Genomic DNA, 17970 nt, shown 5'->3' on the forward strand with positions numbered 1-17970 from the left:
TTACAAAAAATGAAAATGATAAAGTGCTTAAACTGTCAAAATGTTTAAAAAATATTGTTTATTGTCATCATCGAGAAATTGCAACATTGCAGTAATGTCTTTCTTTTTAGATTCTTTTAAAGGTAAGGAATTTGGAAGAGAAGACAGTGTAGCATTTTTGATGGTAGTGGCAGTAATGCCAGGTTTTAGGACTATACAACTTTCCCACGGTGCTAAATCACTGTAACTTTTCTTGTACATGACGGTCCCAGGGTTGTTCTTTGAAACTCGAATCCAAACAGCTGTAGAAATTCCAAGTTTGGCTGTATTCAGAAACGCGGAAGAGGCTGCATCAAAATCAAAAAACGTTTTCTCGTCACCCATGTTCAGAACTTTGTAAGGACGTGAAGGTCTCGCTGTGACTATCGCCTTCATAACATCCTGCATATTAATTAGCTTGCATTGTCTTGCTCTTTTTTCGATTAAAGCAAAATCCCGATCTGAAGCTGAGAACGAATGACCTGATACAAGAAACTTATGATCAATCGTTTCAAAAACTTCATGGCAGACAAGAAAAATGTACAAGAACAAAAGCATTCTGTTTTTTAACTGACCTGCACAGTTATCACTCCAAACGCACAGATTTTTTTTGTATGTATTGAGTAGTCCACAGTTTAGTGTTTGTAAAAGGCAAGATGCCATTTGGTTGCCTCCTCTTCCTGATTGCCCCTCATGCCAAATACACATCAATCCATCATCTGTATCAGCCACGTGAATACCAAAGTTGTAACCAGATATTTGGCGGGAATAGTACATACTACTGTGAGTTAGTTTGGGTAACGAAAAAACTTTCTGCAAATCCATTGTTATGGTGCACGTGTCACTTACTGGCAAAGTGCTTCGTATAAAGTCGCTTTTTATAGATGCGAAAACAGCTTCTACTTGGCGGTGATGTAACTCAAGTTTTGTTGTCCCTGTTTTCTTGGTTGCTGGGTCAAAACTTTTGGTTGATATGCTCAGTTGATCGCATGTTTTGCAAGTATCCACTCGTGGTCGACGGAAGGATAGGTTCGGAAAATCCTTCAAAAAAACACTTCGGTAAAACTTGTGTGAAATATGAGTACAAGGATTCTTTTCTTGAAATGCCCTGAAAAGCCTATGCACATTCAGATCAGAGCTCAAATACTCTTTGTCCGACTTAAGTCGGTTGTAATGACTGACATCTCTAGGGAAGCTATTAATATGTTGTTTCACTAAACGACGATCATGGACAGTGAATTTAAACATTTTTGCACCACCTCGCTTGTCTGTGTAAGTGTAATCCCCACTTTTTTTCTTCTTGACAATGGTTGTAATCCTTTGGGGATTAACAGCAAAAATCTTCATGAATGTCTGTTTACAAACTTTTTGTAAACCTCCCTTACCATCAGGAACAGTGTAACTCATAGTGCATTGGCGTCGGCTCTCTGAATCATCATCGTAAGTACCATGACGACGTCGTGTCACCGGAAGTATCTGAATCAGTCCCATAAGATAACTACCCTGTTCATTTAAATCCAGTGAATAGTAGGACTCATGGAGTTGCATCTTCTCTATTCCAGTCAGTTCCTTACAATAGCTGTTCTTACATTTGCATTCAACCTGAAAACAAAAAAAGCAAAATATAAGGTTACATTGCAAATATTGGTTTTTGTTGCTAACGTCATTATTGCACACATACTCGAAAATAAAAATTAATACTAACCTCGTTTTTAGGTTTACGTCTTGCCGGAACTAGTTTTTTAAATTTATCGGTAGTGTACGAATTTCCACTAACTCGTGCCTCACTCTGTATTTTTCTCTTACGTTTTTTGTTTTTAACTGTTTCATCACGACGAAATGCTTGTTCATTCATTATTTCATGCAAAATAGGAATTTTAACCTTAAAACGACACGTTCCCGAACGTTTATAAGCAACTACTGACATGGAACAATACTAATAAAGAAGCATGGCACTTAGAACAGTTTGGCCGGACACGTCCGAAGGACATACCGCTAGCTTGATCATGCAGTCAATTTTTAAATTAGGTAACAGTAGAATAGGGACCTAAATCACAGTGGGGCTATTGGCGATGGCACATAGAACACTTTGAGTGGAAAAAGTGATTTTTTGATTTTTTGGCACTTAGATCACTTTGCCCCGTCACTCTACAATTATTAATGAAACACCCTGTATACTTTAATGTGAAGCGAGTTGTTGAATTCTCCTTATTAGATGATTTGGGCTTTAATTTTGAAACATCATTTTATTGTGAAAAATATAAAACTTAAAAAATTTAATTTTCAGGGTTTCCGTCGAGGGTGGACCATCGCAGACGGCCAAAAAAGCACAGATTATAACTGGTGGCACGAGGCCAACCATCACCACACCTTCCACAAGTCAAGATGATAATGTTTTTGACATCTATAATATGCCGATTGTATTATCAGACCAAATATTGACACCGGAAAGTATTGAAAGTATGCCTATTGTAATTGATAATAACGCATCAACTAATGCACGTACCCAACCAAGTACATTACAACCAACGTCTACATCAACGAAATTAGCAATTACTAAACCTGCTACATATACCCGTACCGCCGTCCCAACTAAGACAATAGCGCAGCCCCAAAAAACCATAACCAAGCCTAGGATTCTACAGGCTGCTCCAGTTAAACAGCCGATAACGCCAGGAAAGGTTCTTGCGCCGGGAGTTTTACCTCGCGGTGCAAAACCCGGTACTTACTTTTTTCTTAGCCAGGGTGCGCCTGGTTCATCACAACAAAAGGTGATTACGAAGAAGACAATTGTGAAAAGAAATGTTCCGATTGCCAATATTGCTTCTAAGTTCCCAGAAGGAACTGGAAATAAAGTTATGATCGTTACTGATCAACAAGGACAGCAACAAAGGTTTGTATCTTTATTACTAATTGGTCTAACCCTAATTGGTCTAAAAGATGGTCTAACCCAGACATCCAAAGTGAAAGTTATCCTCCAACACCAAATTGTTCTATATGGTCCACATAATGTTCAGAAAAAAGTCACACCATTTTGAGCGCCGGGTTTGGGGGGGGGGGGAGAGGGGAGGGGAGAAATCGGTAAATTCGTCATTTTTTGCGTTTTTCGTCAATATTTCTAAAACTATGCGGTCTAGCATGAACAGCCTTCTATACAAAAATGTTCTACATTAAATTTGAAATAAAAAAGGTCCTATGCATAATCCTTCTAAAATTAACGGTTCCAAAGTTACGGAGGTAGTATAGTATTATTGGTCCAAAAAAGGCCTAACCCAAACATCCAAAGTAAAAGTTTTCCTCCAACACCAAATTGTTCTATATTTTTTTTACTAACCCCACGTTTATTACAATCTATCTATACAATCTAAACCTAAATGTTTAGGTAGATAAGAGACAATAAGTAATAGGACTGACAATAATTAGGAATGACATGTAGGGAGGCATCCAGTGATGCACTCCTTTTTTAAAACTTAGCCTACAACACTGACTATTTCTGACATAAACTTATACACATTAATTTAGTACCTATTGTTCACTTAACTCTAACGGAACTTTTCGTTTTAACCTACGAACAGTACGCGGTTTATTCACTAAATTTTTTGCTAACACGTTTGGATGCACTTTAAGTTTCTCTGTATGTTTTTTCGCGCACTTTTTGATGTCATCTTTGACGTATGGTAGTCCGGCGTCCCGATGGATGGCTTCATTGGTTATGAACCATGGAACTCCTAGTATTGATCTCAATATTTTGGACTGAAATCTTTGTATGATTTCAATGTTGGAATGCGCAGCGGTTCCCCATAATTCTATCCCATAAGTCCACACTGGTTTTAGGATGGATTTGTAGATTAATATTTTATTTTCAGTTGATAGTTTTGATTTTTTGCCCAACAGCCAATATATGGTTCTTAACTTATGACCCAGTTGTTTTCGCTTAGTAAATATATGCTTCCTCCAGTTTAATCTTCTGTCCAAGTACGTACCTAGATATTTGACTTCATCCCCTTGTGGGATTCCTTTACCGTTTAAGTATACAGCCGGACATGTTTCCCTACGTGTGGTAAATGTTAGGTGTAGCGATTTGTTTTCATTAATTTTGACTCTCCATTTTGTCATCCATTGTTGAATTTTATTTAGATTATTTTGTAAGATTTCTGAGGCTATTTTGGGATTTTTGTTCGATGATAGTATTGCCGTATCATCCGCAAATGTGGCTGTAGTGATATGTGTATCTGTCGGTAAGTCAGCAGTGAATATAAGGTATAATATAGGTCCTAGTACACTTCCTTGGGGCACCCCAGCGAGAATTTGTTGTATGTTTGTGTATTCATTCTCATACTTTACCTGGAAGTTTCTGTTAGTGATATATGACTTTAAGAGTATATAGTAATTTGTAGGTAAATTCTGTTTTAGTTTACATAATAGGCCTTTATGCCAGACTTTATCAAATGCCTGACTTACGTCCAGAAATACCGCCGAGCAGTACCTATTATTTTCAAAGTCCTCGTTGATTCTCTCTACAATTCTATGTACCTGTTGTATTGTTGAATGTTGTTTTATAAACCCAAATTGGTGTGGTGGTATTAGTTTTTTGTTTTCTAGTATAGGCATTAGCTTAGTAAGTGTCAGCTTTTCAAAAACTTTGGAGACCACTGGAAGAAGACTAATAGGACGGTAGGACTGTACACTTTCTGGTTCTTTTCCTGGCTTTAGTATCATTGTTATTTGTGCTAGTTTCCATTGTGATGGGAAATGACCTAGTCTCATTATAGAGTTAAATAACTGTGTCAGAAATTGGAAGCCTTTCTCTGGGAGTTGCTGAAGAGTTTTTCCTGTAATCAGGTCGTATCCTGGAGCCTTTTTTGGGTCGATGTTGTGTTGTATAATATTTTTTACCTCATTTTTTGTGAATTTTTTTTCAGGAAGTTCTAGTTGATAAGGTTTTGTGAGTATCGAAATAATTTCTTCTTCAGTTTGTAGTGAGTAATTTCCCTCATTTGGTGTAAAGACTTTTTTAAGGTGTGTCGCAAATGTTTCGGCCTTTTCTAGAGGACTTCTCGCCCATTGTCCTGTTTGTGTTCTTAGTGGTGGGACTGTATAGTTCTGCCTTCGCAGAGTCCTTGTAGCCTTCCATAACGAGTAGTCAGTGGCTTGAGTTGCATCTAGTTTTTGTAGGTATTCCTGAAAGCTTGCATTTTTTTCTGCTATTATCAATTTTTTAGGTCTTTTTGTGCTTTATTGAGGTTTGTTTTACTTTGAGGTGATCTTGATAATTGCCATTGTTTTCTGAGTCTTCTTTTCTCAATTATTTTTTCATGTATTGTATTGGAACAGTGTTTGTTCATATGTCGATTTGTAGGTAATGGTGTTGAGTTGCTGAAGAGTTTTTCCTGTAATCAGGTCGTATCCTGGAGCCTTTTTTGGGTCGATGTTGTGTTGTATAATATTTTTTACCTCATTTTTTGTGAATTTTTTTTCAGGAAGTTCTAGTTGATAAGGTTTTGTGAGTATCGAAATAATTTCTTCTTCAGTTTGTAGTGAGTAATTTCCCTCATTTGGTGTAAAGACTTTTTTAAGGTGTGTCGCAAATGTTTCGGCCTTTTCTAGAGGACTTCTCGCCCATTGTCCTGTTTGTGTTCTTAGTGGTGGGACTGTATAGTTCTGCCTTCGCAGAGTCCTTGTAGCCTTCCATAACGAGTAGTCAGTGGCTTGAGTTGCATCTAGTTTTTGTAGGTATTCCTGAAAGCTTGCATTTTTTTCTGCTATTATCAATTTTTTAGGTCTTTTTGTGCTTTATTGAGGTTTGTTTTACTTTGAGGTGATCTTGATAATTGCCATTGTTTTCTGAGTCTTCTTTTCTCAATTATTTTTTCATGTATTGTATTGGAACAGTGTTTGTTCATATGTCGATTTGTAGGTAATGGTGTTGAGTTCCATGCTGCTTCCTGTAAAACTGTGTTAAAATGTTCTACTGCTTGTTCGATTTGTTTATCGGTCTTTAGTGGGATGTCTAAATTGATTTGATTATTTACTTGATATCTAAAATAACTCCAATTTGTTTTGTTGTTGTGTAATATACAGCTCCTTTCTATTTTTGTTATGTTTTTGCTTACAGTTATGATAACAGGTGAATGGTCAGAGGATAAATCGTAACAAGACTTTGGTTTAAAGTATTTTTCATTTATTCCTCTCACTATAGCAAAATCGAGGAGATCTGGAATTTTCGCAGGGTCTGTAGGCCAGTATGTTGGCTCCCTTGTGGTTACTATGTTCAGATTATCTATTTGTATTTCTTTTTGTAGTTCACGGCCTTTGGTATTAATAAGGCTAGATCCCTGTTAATAAGTCTGTTTTGAATTGTAGTCTCCGCCACAAATAAACCTAGGTCCAAGTGTATCAAAAAAGGTTTTAAATTCTGGTTGTTTAATTGAATGTTTTGGTGGACAATATATAGCTGAAAAAGTTATAGGTCCTGTCCAGTCTTCTACAACCACATTTGTGGCCTGAATATGTGCTTTTTGATAGTGAGTTGTCTGGTAATGTTTGATGTTGTTTCTTATAATGATTGCTGTCCCACCATGTGCAGTTCCATCTGGATGTGTTGTGTGATATATTTTATAGTTGTGAAATTTTATGAAACTTTTTTTCGTGAAGTGTGTTTCTGAAATCAGTTTTATGTCTAATTGGTGATTAACTATAAATGCATACAACTCATGTTTGTGTTGTGTCAAGCCATTAGCATTCCATATGACAAATTTTAGTGTATTAGCCATTAGTTCATTTTTGAGACAAGTGTTGTTAATAAGTTTAGCATGGTGCTCATTTGTTCCATAAGCCCTTTCCATTGTTCACCACATTGTTCTATATGGTCCACATAATGTTCAGAGAAAAGTCACACTATTTTGAGCGCCGGGTTTGGAGAGGGGGGAGAAATCGGTAAATTCGGCGTTTTTTACGTTTTTCGTCAATATTTCTAAAACAATGCAGTCTAGCATGAACAACCTTCTATACAAAAATGTTCTACATTAAATTTGAAATAAAAAAGGCCCTATGCATAATCCTTCTAAAATGAACGGTTCCAAAGCTACGGAGGTAGTATAGTATAATTGATAAAAAAAAAATGCCTAACCCAAACATCCAAAGTAAAAGTTTTCCTCCAACACCAAATTGTTCTATATGGTCCACATGTTGTTCAGTAAAAAGTTACACCATTTTGAACGTCCGGTTTGGGGGGGGGTGGGGGAGAAGTCGGAAAGTTAGTATTTTTTGAAGTTATACTTCTTTGGACACGAGGGTGAATTTTTACATTCCACGGCGCATGCGCACACCGACAGTATGGTATTAGTCGCTACATCTTTATGTAGCGCAAATAAGGTGTTCGTGAAAAGAATATATTATTAGTGTTTTTAGTAAATATATTTATTATAATTTTTGTGTCTTTGGATTAGTCTTCCTCGGGAATAAGATATTTTATAATATCAGTAAGTATATTAAGTATTTTTGTATACTTCCTTTGGGCTATTAAATCTGTCAGTATGTATGAGAAATCTTGTAACCCGTCAAAGCAAAGGGAGTATAGCTCAGTGGTAGAGCGTGTGACCGGAGATCGAGAGGACCCCGGTTCGAATCCGTGTGTATTCTAATTTTTTTTTATTTTTGGGATTGTTTTAATAAAAATTTTTGGAAAGTAGTAAGTAAAAATAAGTAAAAATTAGTTTAATTTTTAAATAAAATACAAATAACCTGTTCAAAGTATATTTATTTCGTTGAAATCATATAGGTACTAGAAATATAACTTCTTACGTCCGTACAAAGTACACACACATTCTTTTTTTTTACGTTTGTCGTCAATATTTCTAAATCTATACTTTAGCGTAAACAATGTTCTATACAAAAATGTTCTACATAAAATTTAAAACAAAAAAGGTCCTTTACATAATTGTTATTAAATCAACGGTTACAGAGTTACGGAGTGGAGGTTTTCGATACTTTTTATATTTCATGGCCAATTGATGATGATTTTGGGTGGTGAGGTTGACGTTTCTTCAAGGGCTTATCACTAACATACCATCGGCCACTAAAATAGAAAATTTTATTTACAAAACACAATCCTTTTACGAAAATTTCTTTCATCAGTAATAATATTATAAATTGCCCAAAAAATATAAAAAGTGTCGAAAATCTCCACTTTTCACCCTCCGTAACACTGCAACCGTTGATTTTATAACAATTATGTATAGGACCTTTTTTGTTTTAAATTTTATATAGAACATTTTTGTATAGAACATTGTTTACGCTAAAGCATAGTTTTAGAAATATTGACGAAAAACGTAAAAAAACTACTAATTTTCCGACTTCTCCCCTATCTCCCCCCCCCCACCCAAACCGGACGCTCAAAATGGTGTAACTTTTTACTGAACAACATGTGGACCATATAGAACAATTTGGTGTTGGAGGAAGACTTTTACTTTGGATGTTTGGGCTAGGCCTTTTTTTGGACCAATTATACTATACTACCTCCGTAACTTTGGAACCGTTCATTTTAAGATTATCCATAGGCAGGTCCTTTTTTATTTCAAATTTAATGTAGAACATTTTTGTATAGAAGGTTGTTCATGCTAAACCGCATAGTTTTAGAAATATTGACGAAAAACTTAAAAAACTACGAATTTACCGATTTCTCCCCCCTCTCTCACAAAAACCCGACGCTCAAAATGGTGCGACTTTTTTCTGAACATTATGTAGACCATATAGAACAATTTGGTGTTGGATTTGGGTCACTTTGGATGTCTGGGTTTGGGTCTAGTTATACCATACTAAAAAGAGGAAATAACGATCTAAAGTTTTGTTCTTTGTCCTATATCGTGTTTGTATTAAATTATCCCCTTTTAAATTATCTCCTTTTGTATTTTATTTATTGAGCTCAACAGGTCTTGCAAGTTTAAGGTTATCTAAATACCACTACCATAACTTTATTTTATAAATCGTTACAGTTCATTACTTTCTTTTATCTTTGCATTCCTTTTTTTTCACCACTTTCTTCCATTTCCTTCTATCTACTGCCTTTTCTTTCCAATCTTTGACGTTAATTCTTTGTAGATCTTCAAGAACATGTATCATTCCATCTTTCTCGTGGGCTGACTTTCCTTCTCTTTTGTATTGCTTTTTGGGAAAACATTATTTTCGTTACTTTTTCCTCTTCTAGTCTTTCTAAAATATATTCCTTAGTTTTAGCTACTGTCGTTATTTTTGGCTCGTTGTATAGGTTTTCTATTTCTTTGTTAGTTCTTCTTCTTAACCATCCTTCTGTTTTCACACCTCCATACATTGCTCTTATGATTTATTTTTGCCATCTCTCTAACAGGTCTATTATTTTTGTCTTATTTGTATTTCTTAATGCGTATTTAGATTTAATTAACGTTCTTAATACGTACTCCATACCTTTTGTTTTCTTTTGCTCTTCTCGCTTGAATTTCCTGTTGTTTACAGCATTTTTCATTTATTTTCACTCCTACTTATACAGGGTATCCCGAAAAGATTGGTCATAAATTATACCACAGATTCTGGGATCAAAAATAGGTTGATTTAACCTCACTTACCTATATACAATAGTGCCCACAAAAAAAGTTACAGCCCTTTGAAGTTACAAAATGAAAATCATTGTTTTTTCATATATCGAAAACTCTTAGAGATTTTTCATTGAAAATGGACATGTGGCATTCTTATGGCAGCAGCATCTTAAATAAAGATGAAAGTGAAATTTGTGTACACCATAAAAAATTTATGGGGGTTTTGTTCCCTTAAATCCCCCCAAACTTTTGTGTACGTTCCAATTTAATTATTAGTGTGGCACCATTAGTTAAACACACTGTTTTTAAAACATTTTTGCCTCTTAGGACTTTTTCGTTAAGCCATTGTTTATCGAGATATTTTGAATATTTATCGAAGCTACCACATATTTGTATATGGTTAAGTACGTGTAGAGACCTGTTAATAATCTAAAAATGTATTTATAATTTACATTTTTAGGTATACATATTTTGAAACAGAAGCCACATCTCGATAAAAGATGACTTATCAAAAAAAAAAGACTAGGAGGCAAAAAAGTTTTAAAAACACTGTGTTTAACTAATGGTACCACAATAATAGTTTAATTGGAACGTACACAAACATTTGGGGGGTATAAAGGGACAAAACTCCCATAAAATTTTTATGTAAATATATTAAAAAAGAAGGTGCATCTCGATAAAAACTCGCTTATCGAAAAAATACTAAGAGGCAAAAAAGTTTTAAAAACGTTGTGTTTAACTAATGGTACCACAATAATAGTTTAATTGGAACGTACACAAACATTTGGGGGGTTTAAAGGGACAAAACTCCCATAAAATTTTTATGTAAATATATTCAAAAAGAAGGTGCATCTCGATAAAAACTCGCTTATCGAAAAAATACTAAGAGGCAAAAAAGTTTTAAAAACATTGTGTTTAACTAATGGTACCACAATAATGAATTAATTGGAACGTTCACAAAAGTTTGGGGGGTTTAAGGGATCAAAACCCCCATAAAATTATTATGGGGTGGACAAATCTCACTATAATTTTGTTTTAAGATGATCCTGCCATAAGAATGATACATATCCATTTTCAATAAAAATCTAATAGTTTTCGATACAGTGGAACCTCGATTATCCGTCGGGGCACCGGACCAAGGTTATGACGGATAATCGAAAAGACGGTTAACAGAACTTTAAAAAAAATTGAAAATTGATAGTACAACTGTCAAATTTTATTTACATATATGTTTTGTTTTATTTTGGTTTAATTTGGTTTAAAATATTCTGAAATCTTTGTTTGTTTTACTGATGCTCAACATTTTTCTTAATCCGCGTAAGATCATGCAATCTACTTTATTGGCTTCTTCTTGTCAAGAATACCACTCGATGAATTGTTGCATGTGCGATGGAGCTTCTCTAGCTTATTTGCGCTAATCTTTGTCAAATGCAATAACATCATCGACATTGCCACCATCAAATTCCGAGTCTGTGCCAGCATCTGAATCTGTTTCGTCCGCCTCTTTTGCCATTTCAATGATTTCATCATCTGTCAGCAATCGATAGCCGTTTGCATCCTTATCACAAATTAACGATTCGTTTATGTCATCTTTAGCCAACGAAAACAATACAGTTGATTCAGCCATAACTTCATTTGTTACCGCACTGTACATTTCAGCGAATTTCGTTTGGCTTATCGCAATGCTCAAACAAAATGAATTGATGACCCAATTTTTGCTTATGTAGTCAATACAACTTATGTACGGACCCTGACGGTTAACAGAGGTGACGGTTAACGGAGAGACGGATAATCGAGGTTCCACTGTATATTGAAAAAAATCGATTTTCATTTTGTAACTTCAAAGGGCTGTAACTTTTTTTATGAGCACATTTGTACTAAGGTAAGTTAGGTTCAATCGAACTATTTTTGACTCCAGAATGTGTGGTATAATTTATGACCAATCTTTTCGGGACACCCTGTATACTAAATCTTTTACACTTTAGAAACTGTAGGTATATCCTTCATTTGAACTATAAAGTTCCCTTCTCTTTCGGTTTCTGTTTGCCTCATTATCAATTTTGTCTTCTCTTGATTTATTATGCTCCCTAATGTTTTTGCTTCTTTTATTAAAAGCAGCACCATTTTTGTTATTTATTTTGTACTTGTCGTTATTAGTGTTAATCACCTGTGAAGACTATGCTCTGATGTCCAGTTTTAAATATCGTTTTATGAGTTCTTATCTTAATTCTTCTAATTATTGTCTCTAGTATCAAATTGAACAACGCAGGTGATGAACCCATAGACATATTTAGGATAGACAAGGCATACTTAGCAAAAAAGCGTAACGGGGAAGCAGTCGATCGGTGGTGACGGACAAATATGGCTCGACCACTCAATCCTTAATATTGGCGTTACACCTCAATACACAGTGCGGCCCATACCTTGCCTAATTGCACGAGCGGTACACCCTCAAAAAAACGCTTAGTTTTCGAGATACTGACCACGGAGGGGTGAATGGCTAATTTTATTTATACTTTATATTTTCGAGGGTACTAAAATCGAAAATGAGGTTTATTTTGAATTTTATGTGGGGGAACATTGTCAAAATCGCAATTTTAACCTAAAAATAAAAAAAAAAAAATGAAATTTCGTTTTTTTGCGTTTGCTTCGCTACAACTGTGTTCCGTTTTAATATTTTTTTCTGAAATTCTTACAGTATATAGTTCTAACATTTCTGAAGACAACGGTACCTGTTTCAAGCTTTTATTCTTATCCTGATAAAGGTTATGAATTTTTCAAAGGAAAAGGTGCGGATTTGTGCATTGCAAAGTTTAATCGCAAAAGTTGTGTGACGAAGTTTAGCTAAAATTTAGCTTCTTAATTACGTTTATGTTAAAATAGAGAGTACAAAGAAGTTTTCTGGTAAGTTTTAGATCAAAATGTTTTATTAAAAAAAATAGTGCAACTTTTAATGTCGACATTAGAAATCCCCAATATAACGCTTATTTTTCGAGATACTGACCAACAGTGGTGAATGTCTAATTTTGGTCTTAAATTATGTTTTTGACCGTGATATAAACGATAATTAAATTTCTTTTAAATTTTAGGTGGGGGAATATTGTCAAAATTGCAATTCTACCTTAAAAATAAAAAAAAAAAAATGAAATCACGTTTTTTGCGTTTAGCTCGCTACAACTCTGGTTCGTTTTAATATTTTTTCTAAAGTTTGTACACTATAAATCACTCACTTTTTTGAAGACAATGGTTTCTGCTTTAAGCTTTTAGTTTTATTCTAGTAAAAGTTATGAATATTTAAAAGTACAAGGTGCAGATTCGTGAATTGCAAAGTTTAATCGCAAAATTTGACTGACAAAATTTGAAATATAGATTTTAAATCAAATTAAAAAATAAAACATAAGTACAAAGAAGTTTTCTGGAAAGTTTTAGATCAAAATGTTTTATAGAAAACAAACGGTGCAACTTTAACATCTACGTTATAAATTTTAACATTTGTCACTTAATTTTTGCGATTTAACTTTGCAATTCACGAATCTGCACCTTTGATTCTTAAAAATTCATAACTTTTATGAAGAAAAGACTACAGTTGCTTTCATAGTCTTCATAAAGGTGGGAAATATATGCTGTAGAAATTTTAGAAAAAAATATTAAAATTGAACAGAGTTGTGTAGCGAGTTAAACGTAAAAATTCGTGACTTCACTTTTTTTTTTCATTTTTAGGTTAACATTGCGATTTTGACAATGTTCCCTCACACAAAATAAACCTCTTTTTTCATTGTCAGCACCATCAAAAACATAAAATAAGACCAAAATTAGCCATTCACCGCCCATGGTCAGTATCTCGAAAAATAAGCGTTATTTTGGGAATGTATAACGTCTATATTAAAAGTTGCGCCATTTTTTTTTCTATTAAACATTTGTAACTAAAACTTTCCAGAAAACTACTTTGTTCTCTATGTTTTAACATAAACGTGATTAATATGATAAATTTTAAATTTTGCCACTCAACTTTCGCGATTAAACTTTGCAATTCACGAATCTGCACCTTGTACTTTAAAAAATTCATAACTTTTTCTAGAATAAGACTAAAATCGTAAAACAGATACCGTTGTCTTCAAAAAAGTGAGCAATATATAGTGTACACACGTGAGAAAAAAATATTAAAATGGACCAGAGTTGTAGCGGGTTAAACGCAAAAAACGTGACTTCATTGTTTTCTTATTTTTATGGTAAAATTGCGATTTTGACAATATTCTCCCACCTGACATTTAAAATAAATTTCATTTTCGTTTTAAGCACCGTCAAAAACATAACCTAATACTAAAATTAGCCATTCACCACCCATGGTCAGTATCACGAAAAATAACCGATATATTGGGGATTTCTAATGTCGATAATAAAAGTTGCACTATTTTTTTTCTATAAAACATTTTGATCTAAAATTTTCCAGAAAACTTCTTGTACTCGCTATTTTAACATAAACGTGATTAAAAGGCTAAATTTTAAATTTCGTCACTCAAATTTTGCGATTAAACTTTGCAATGCACAAATCCGCACCTTTTCCTTTGAAAAATTCATAACCTTATCAGAATAAGAATTAAAGCTTGAAATAGGTACCCTTGTCTTCAGAAATGTTAAAGAGAAAATTTCAGAAAAAAATATTAAAATGGAACAGAGTTGTAGCGAGGTAAACGCAAAAAAATATGATTTTATTTTTATTTATTTTTAGGGTGAAATTGCGATTTTGAAAATGTTCCCCCACGTGAAATTCAAAATAAATCTCATTTTCGTTTTCAGCACCGTCAAAACATACAGTATGTCTAAAATTGGCCATTCACCTCTCCGTGGTCAGTACCTGGTCATTTTGGGGGTGCCTGCCGCTAGCCTAAATCTACTAGTTATTATATCTATGGATGAACCACCCTGACACAGTCTTAACTTTTGTTTCAAATTCTCTTCATTTGTGTAATTTTCAAGAAATTTCTTGTTCGTGTGCCTCATCCTTTAATGACATTCGCGATCATCAAGACCCATTTTACTCTGTCGGCAGCGTTTCCGAATAGTTCTATTGTTAGTTTTCCACTCCACTGCGTTCAAAGTTTCATCGTTCTTAATGATTCTGTGTTTGTCACATGTTGTCTTCTTGACATTGTTGTTGCTGTTGTTGTTTCCTGAATACATAGCGTCTCAGTTTTCCTCTAATAAAATATCTGTGTACGTATTATTATTACAACTAACACAAATTGTGGTCTTCTTCTTTTTAGGGTACTATTCAACCCAAATAACCAACGACTGTTAAGCTACTCAACTTTATCAGGATCTAAAATTGTGAAGAATGTATTAAAGAGTAATTTAATACAGAAAAATGTTTCATCTGTAATAAAAAATGAAGTGGGTCCGACAAAGTCGCCGACTCAGATTGTCCAGAAGGTTTTACCTACAAGTAATCAAATGATATCCGTACCTTCAACTTCTCGGACTGTTAAAACTGTTGTAAGAAAGGTTTCGCCATCAACATCTAAACTGCCTACTACTGTCAAAAACTCTAAAACTATATTATTAACTGGGAAAAATGGACAGACAATAAAGAAGATAGCAGTCGCCGAAGATGATATTGACAAACAGGTAAATAAAAATCAAGTATTTTTCACTTATAATTTTATTACTGTAGAAATTCAAAAATAAACTGAATACAAAAAAGGGATTATATAAAAAGTATCAACTTAGATAGCGCAGAATGACAACTTGGCTTCGAACGGACCAATCACAGGGAAGCATCCTTGTAGACCGTGCAGTAGACATCCATGTAAAACAAACTCATTTTATTTTCAAAAGCATCGATGGCATCGCGCTAAACCTCCACCGCGACTTAGCTGCTCTGTTCTCTTCCATTCTCTACGATGTGTTTGTTTTACATGGATATCGACCGCGAACAGTCCACTACTATTGGGACCGTGCAAGTTCGGCAAAGCGACCTCTATTTCTACGCTCTGTACTTTTATTCGCACTTTTAATTATATTGGCCAATTATATTAGTCCTGGTTGCTGGATAATTGTCAAGGCCATAGTCCAAAAAAATAATAAGAAGAAAATATAAGATGCAGGTTATGTTTAGCAAACGTAAACAATTGTATGTAGTAAATAAAATTAGTTATTAAAATGCAGTACTGCAAGCAAAATACAATTAATTAAATTTACCTTTATATAATAATTGCATATCATATCAATATTGTGGAGCAATATATAATTTTTCTGCGTCAATGACAGAAGGTATGAAATATACGTCAATTTGACAATTTCAATTGACAATATGAATTATTTAAGATAGTTGCAATATTTCTCCGCGACTCGCGCACGGTCGTTTCTCGTTTCCCTTTCCAAGTACTTGCACACCGCGAATAATATAAAGAAATGAAATCATTACAAATACAAAAGTAAAAGATGGTTTTGCTTGTTTTCGATTCAGAGGGATGCTCAATCGCTGGACAGCTGTTTCTGCCATTGCAGGCTGAATCGAAAACCAGCTAGCCCATCTAAGGGAAATTTCAAAGATCATTGAAATCCCCATTGGGACACAATCCAGCGACATCTCTTAAACAAACTGAAAACTCTTAGATGCAGAATTCACCATTATAATAAAAATTAAAACGGTAAATAGTTATTTAAATCTGAATCTTTTCTTGTTGAAAGTTCTTTCTGGTACATCCTTAATCTGCGACTTTTACAATTTATAAGACAGCAGACGAGGAATATAGAAAACAAAAAGGACTCTACTATATGCAGTCACATTCCGTTGTCTGCATGTAGTAGAGTCCTTTTTGTTTTCTATATTCTTCGTCTGCTGTCTTATAAATTGTGAAAGTCGCAGATTAAGAATGTACCAGAAAGAACTTTCAACAAGAAAAGGTTCACGTTTTAATTTTTATTACAGTGGTGAATTCTGCATCTAAGAGTTTTCAGTTTGTTTAAGAGATGTCGCTGGATTGTGTCCCAATGGGGATTTCAATGATCTTTGAAATTTCCCTTAGATGGTTTTCGATTCGGAGGTGTGCACGCTAGCGCTGTTGAGGAAGCCTGCAATGGCAGAAACAGCTGTTCAGCGTGTTACGCTGGTGCTACGTTGGTAGATTGCCATGATAATCTTACAGGGTTGAAATGTCGAGTTGAAACACTGACTCTAACTTTATAACTTTATTTACGGTTTACAACATCAATCAACATAAGGTTACTAAGATGTTGTTTCGCGGGGTGGTCCTTCAGGACACCCTTCTCGTAGGACGGCTCACTAGCATAGTAACGATCTTGATAATAACAATACTATAATTGATTATGATAATCCCTCTGTGGGCTATTTATATCTCCTTATAATTTGGACTTTGAAAAGTAAACTATACGTGAGCCTCTACGAGGTTACATAAACAAAACTGCGTTAATCAACCTTCGTTTTGTTTGCATATTTAGAAACAATATCTTTTTGTAACAATCTAAATTACTTAAAATTATATACATTTTTTGATACATATTATATTATACAGTAAGTGGTTTTTCCCTTACTGTACAAGCGATTGTGCATCCCTCTGAATCGAAAGCAAGCAAAACCATCTTTTACTTTTCTATCTTTACTCAGATTTGAGTGCTAGGAAATTTCTTTCTGTCCTTTTCCTAGACGAATGAAAACGGAATGTGACTGCATATAGGGGAGTCCTTTTTTTTTCTATATTCGTCGTCTGCTGTCTTATAAATTGTAAAAGTCGCAGATTAAGGATGTACCAGAAAGAACTTTCAACAAGAAAAGTTTCAAATTTAAATAACTATTTACCGTTTTAATTTTTATTATAATGGTGAATTCTGCATCTGAGACTTCTCAGTTTGTTTAATTACAAATACCTTTAAAACAGAGATTCCAAAACTTTTTTCTCTCGTCATGACCCCATTGTCACAGTTTTCCACGCTAAAATAACAGAAATCCATCTCTGCGTGGAAGAAATAGAAAGGTAGGAAGGAACGTTACATTCAATTGCCATCCTCACAGATAGTCACACAGCACTTATCCACTCAATTCTGTAGAGGTCAATTAGCTAGTATGGGATTGTGTGCGCCCTAAATAAACTAGGAGACCGTAGCAAGGTTAAATGGCATTACCATAAGGGTAATGAAAAAGCAGATTAAATGGCCAAACAAGGATCATCAATGCCATTCGTTGGACGTGAACCCTTCTGCTGCGTTGCAAAGGCAGTAACAAGAATGGCTACAAGAAAGTGGGTAGCTCATAAATCTTTGGAATGGTGGAGGAATTCACCAGGACAACTACAGGCGAAACAGTTCATTACAGAACATTCGCCAAAATTTACGGCAGACCTAATAAGCAAAGTTGTTGTCCTAA

At 34.5% G+C, this 17970-nt stretch overlaps 1 protein-coding gene across 2 annotated transcripts in view; it reads left to right on the forward strand.

Annotated features, from left to right (window-relative positions):
• The window catches only part of LOC126890074 (uncharacterized), a 308382-nt gene that overhangs the window by 67656 nt on the left and 222756 nt on the right, over nt 1-17970 (forward strand). For both annotated transcript variants that reach the window (XR_007700278.1, XM_050658904.1), the window contains exons 6-7: nt 2306-2911; nt 14852-15212. Coding sequence is in view for 1 of the 2 variants with exons in the window: in XM_050658904.1 (XP_050514861.1) it covers nt 2306-2911; nt 14852-15212 (967 nt within the window). In the remaining variant the exon portion in view is untranslated. The remainder of the gene's footprint in view (nt 1-2305; nt 2912-14851; nt 15213-17970) is intronic.

Source organism: Diabrotica virgifera, chromosome 8, assembly GCF_917563875.1.
Source record: "Diabrotica virgifera virgifera chromosome 8, PGI_DIABVI_V3a".
In the NCBI taxonomy this organism is placed as follows: domain Eukaryota; kingdom Metazoa; phylum Arthropoda; class Insecta; order Coleoptera; family Chrysomelidae; genus Diabrotica; species Diabrotica virgifera.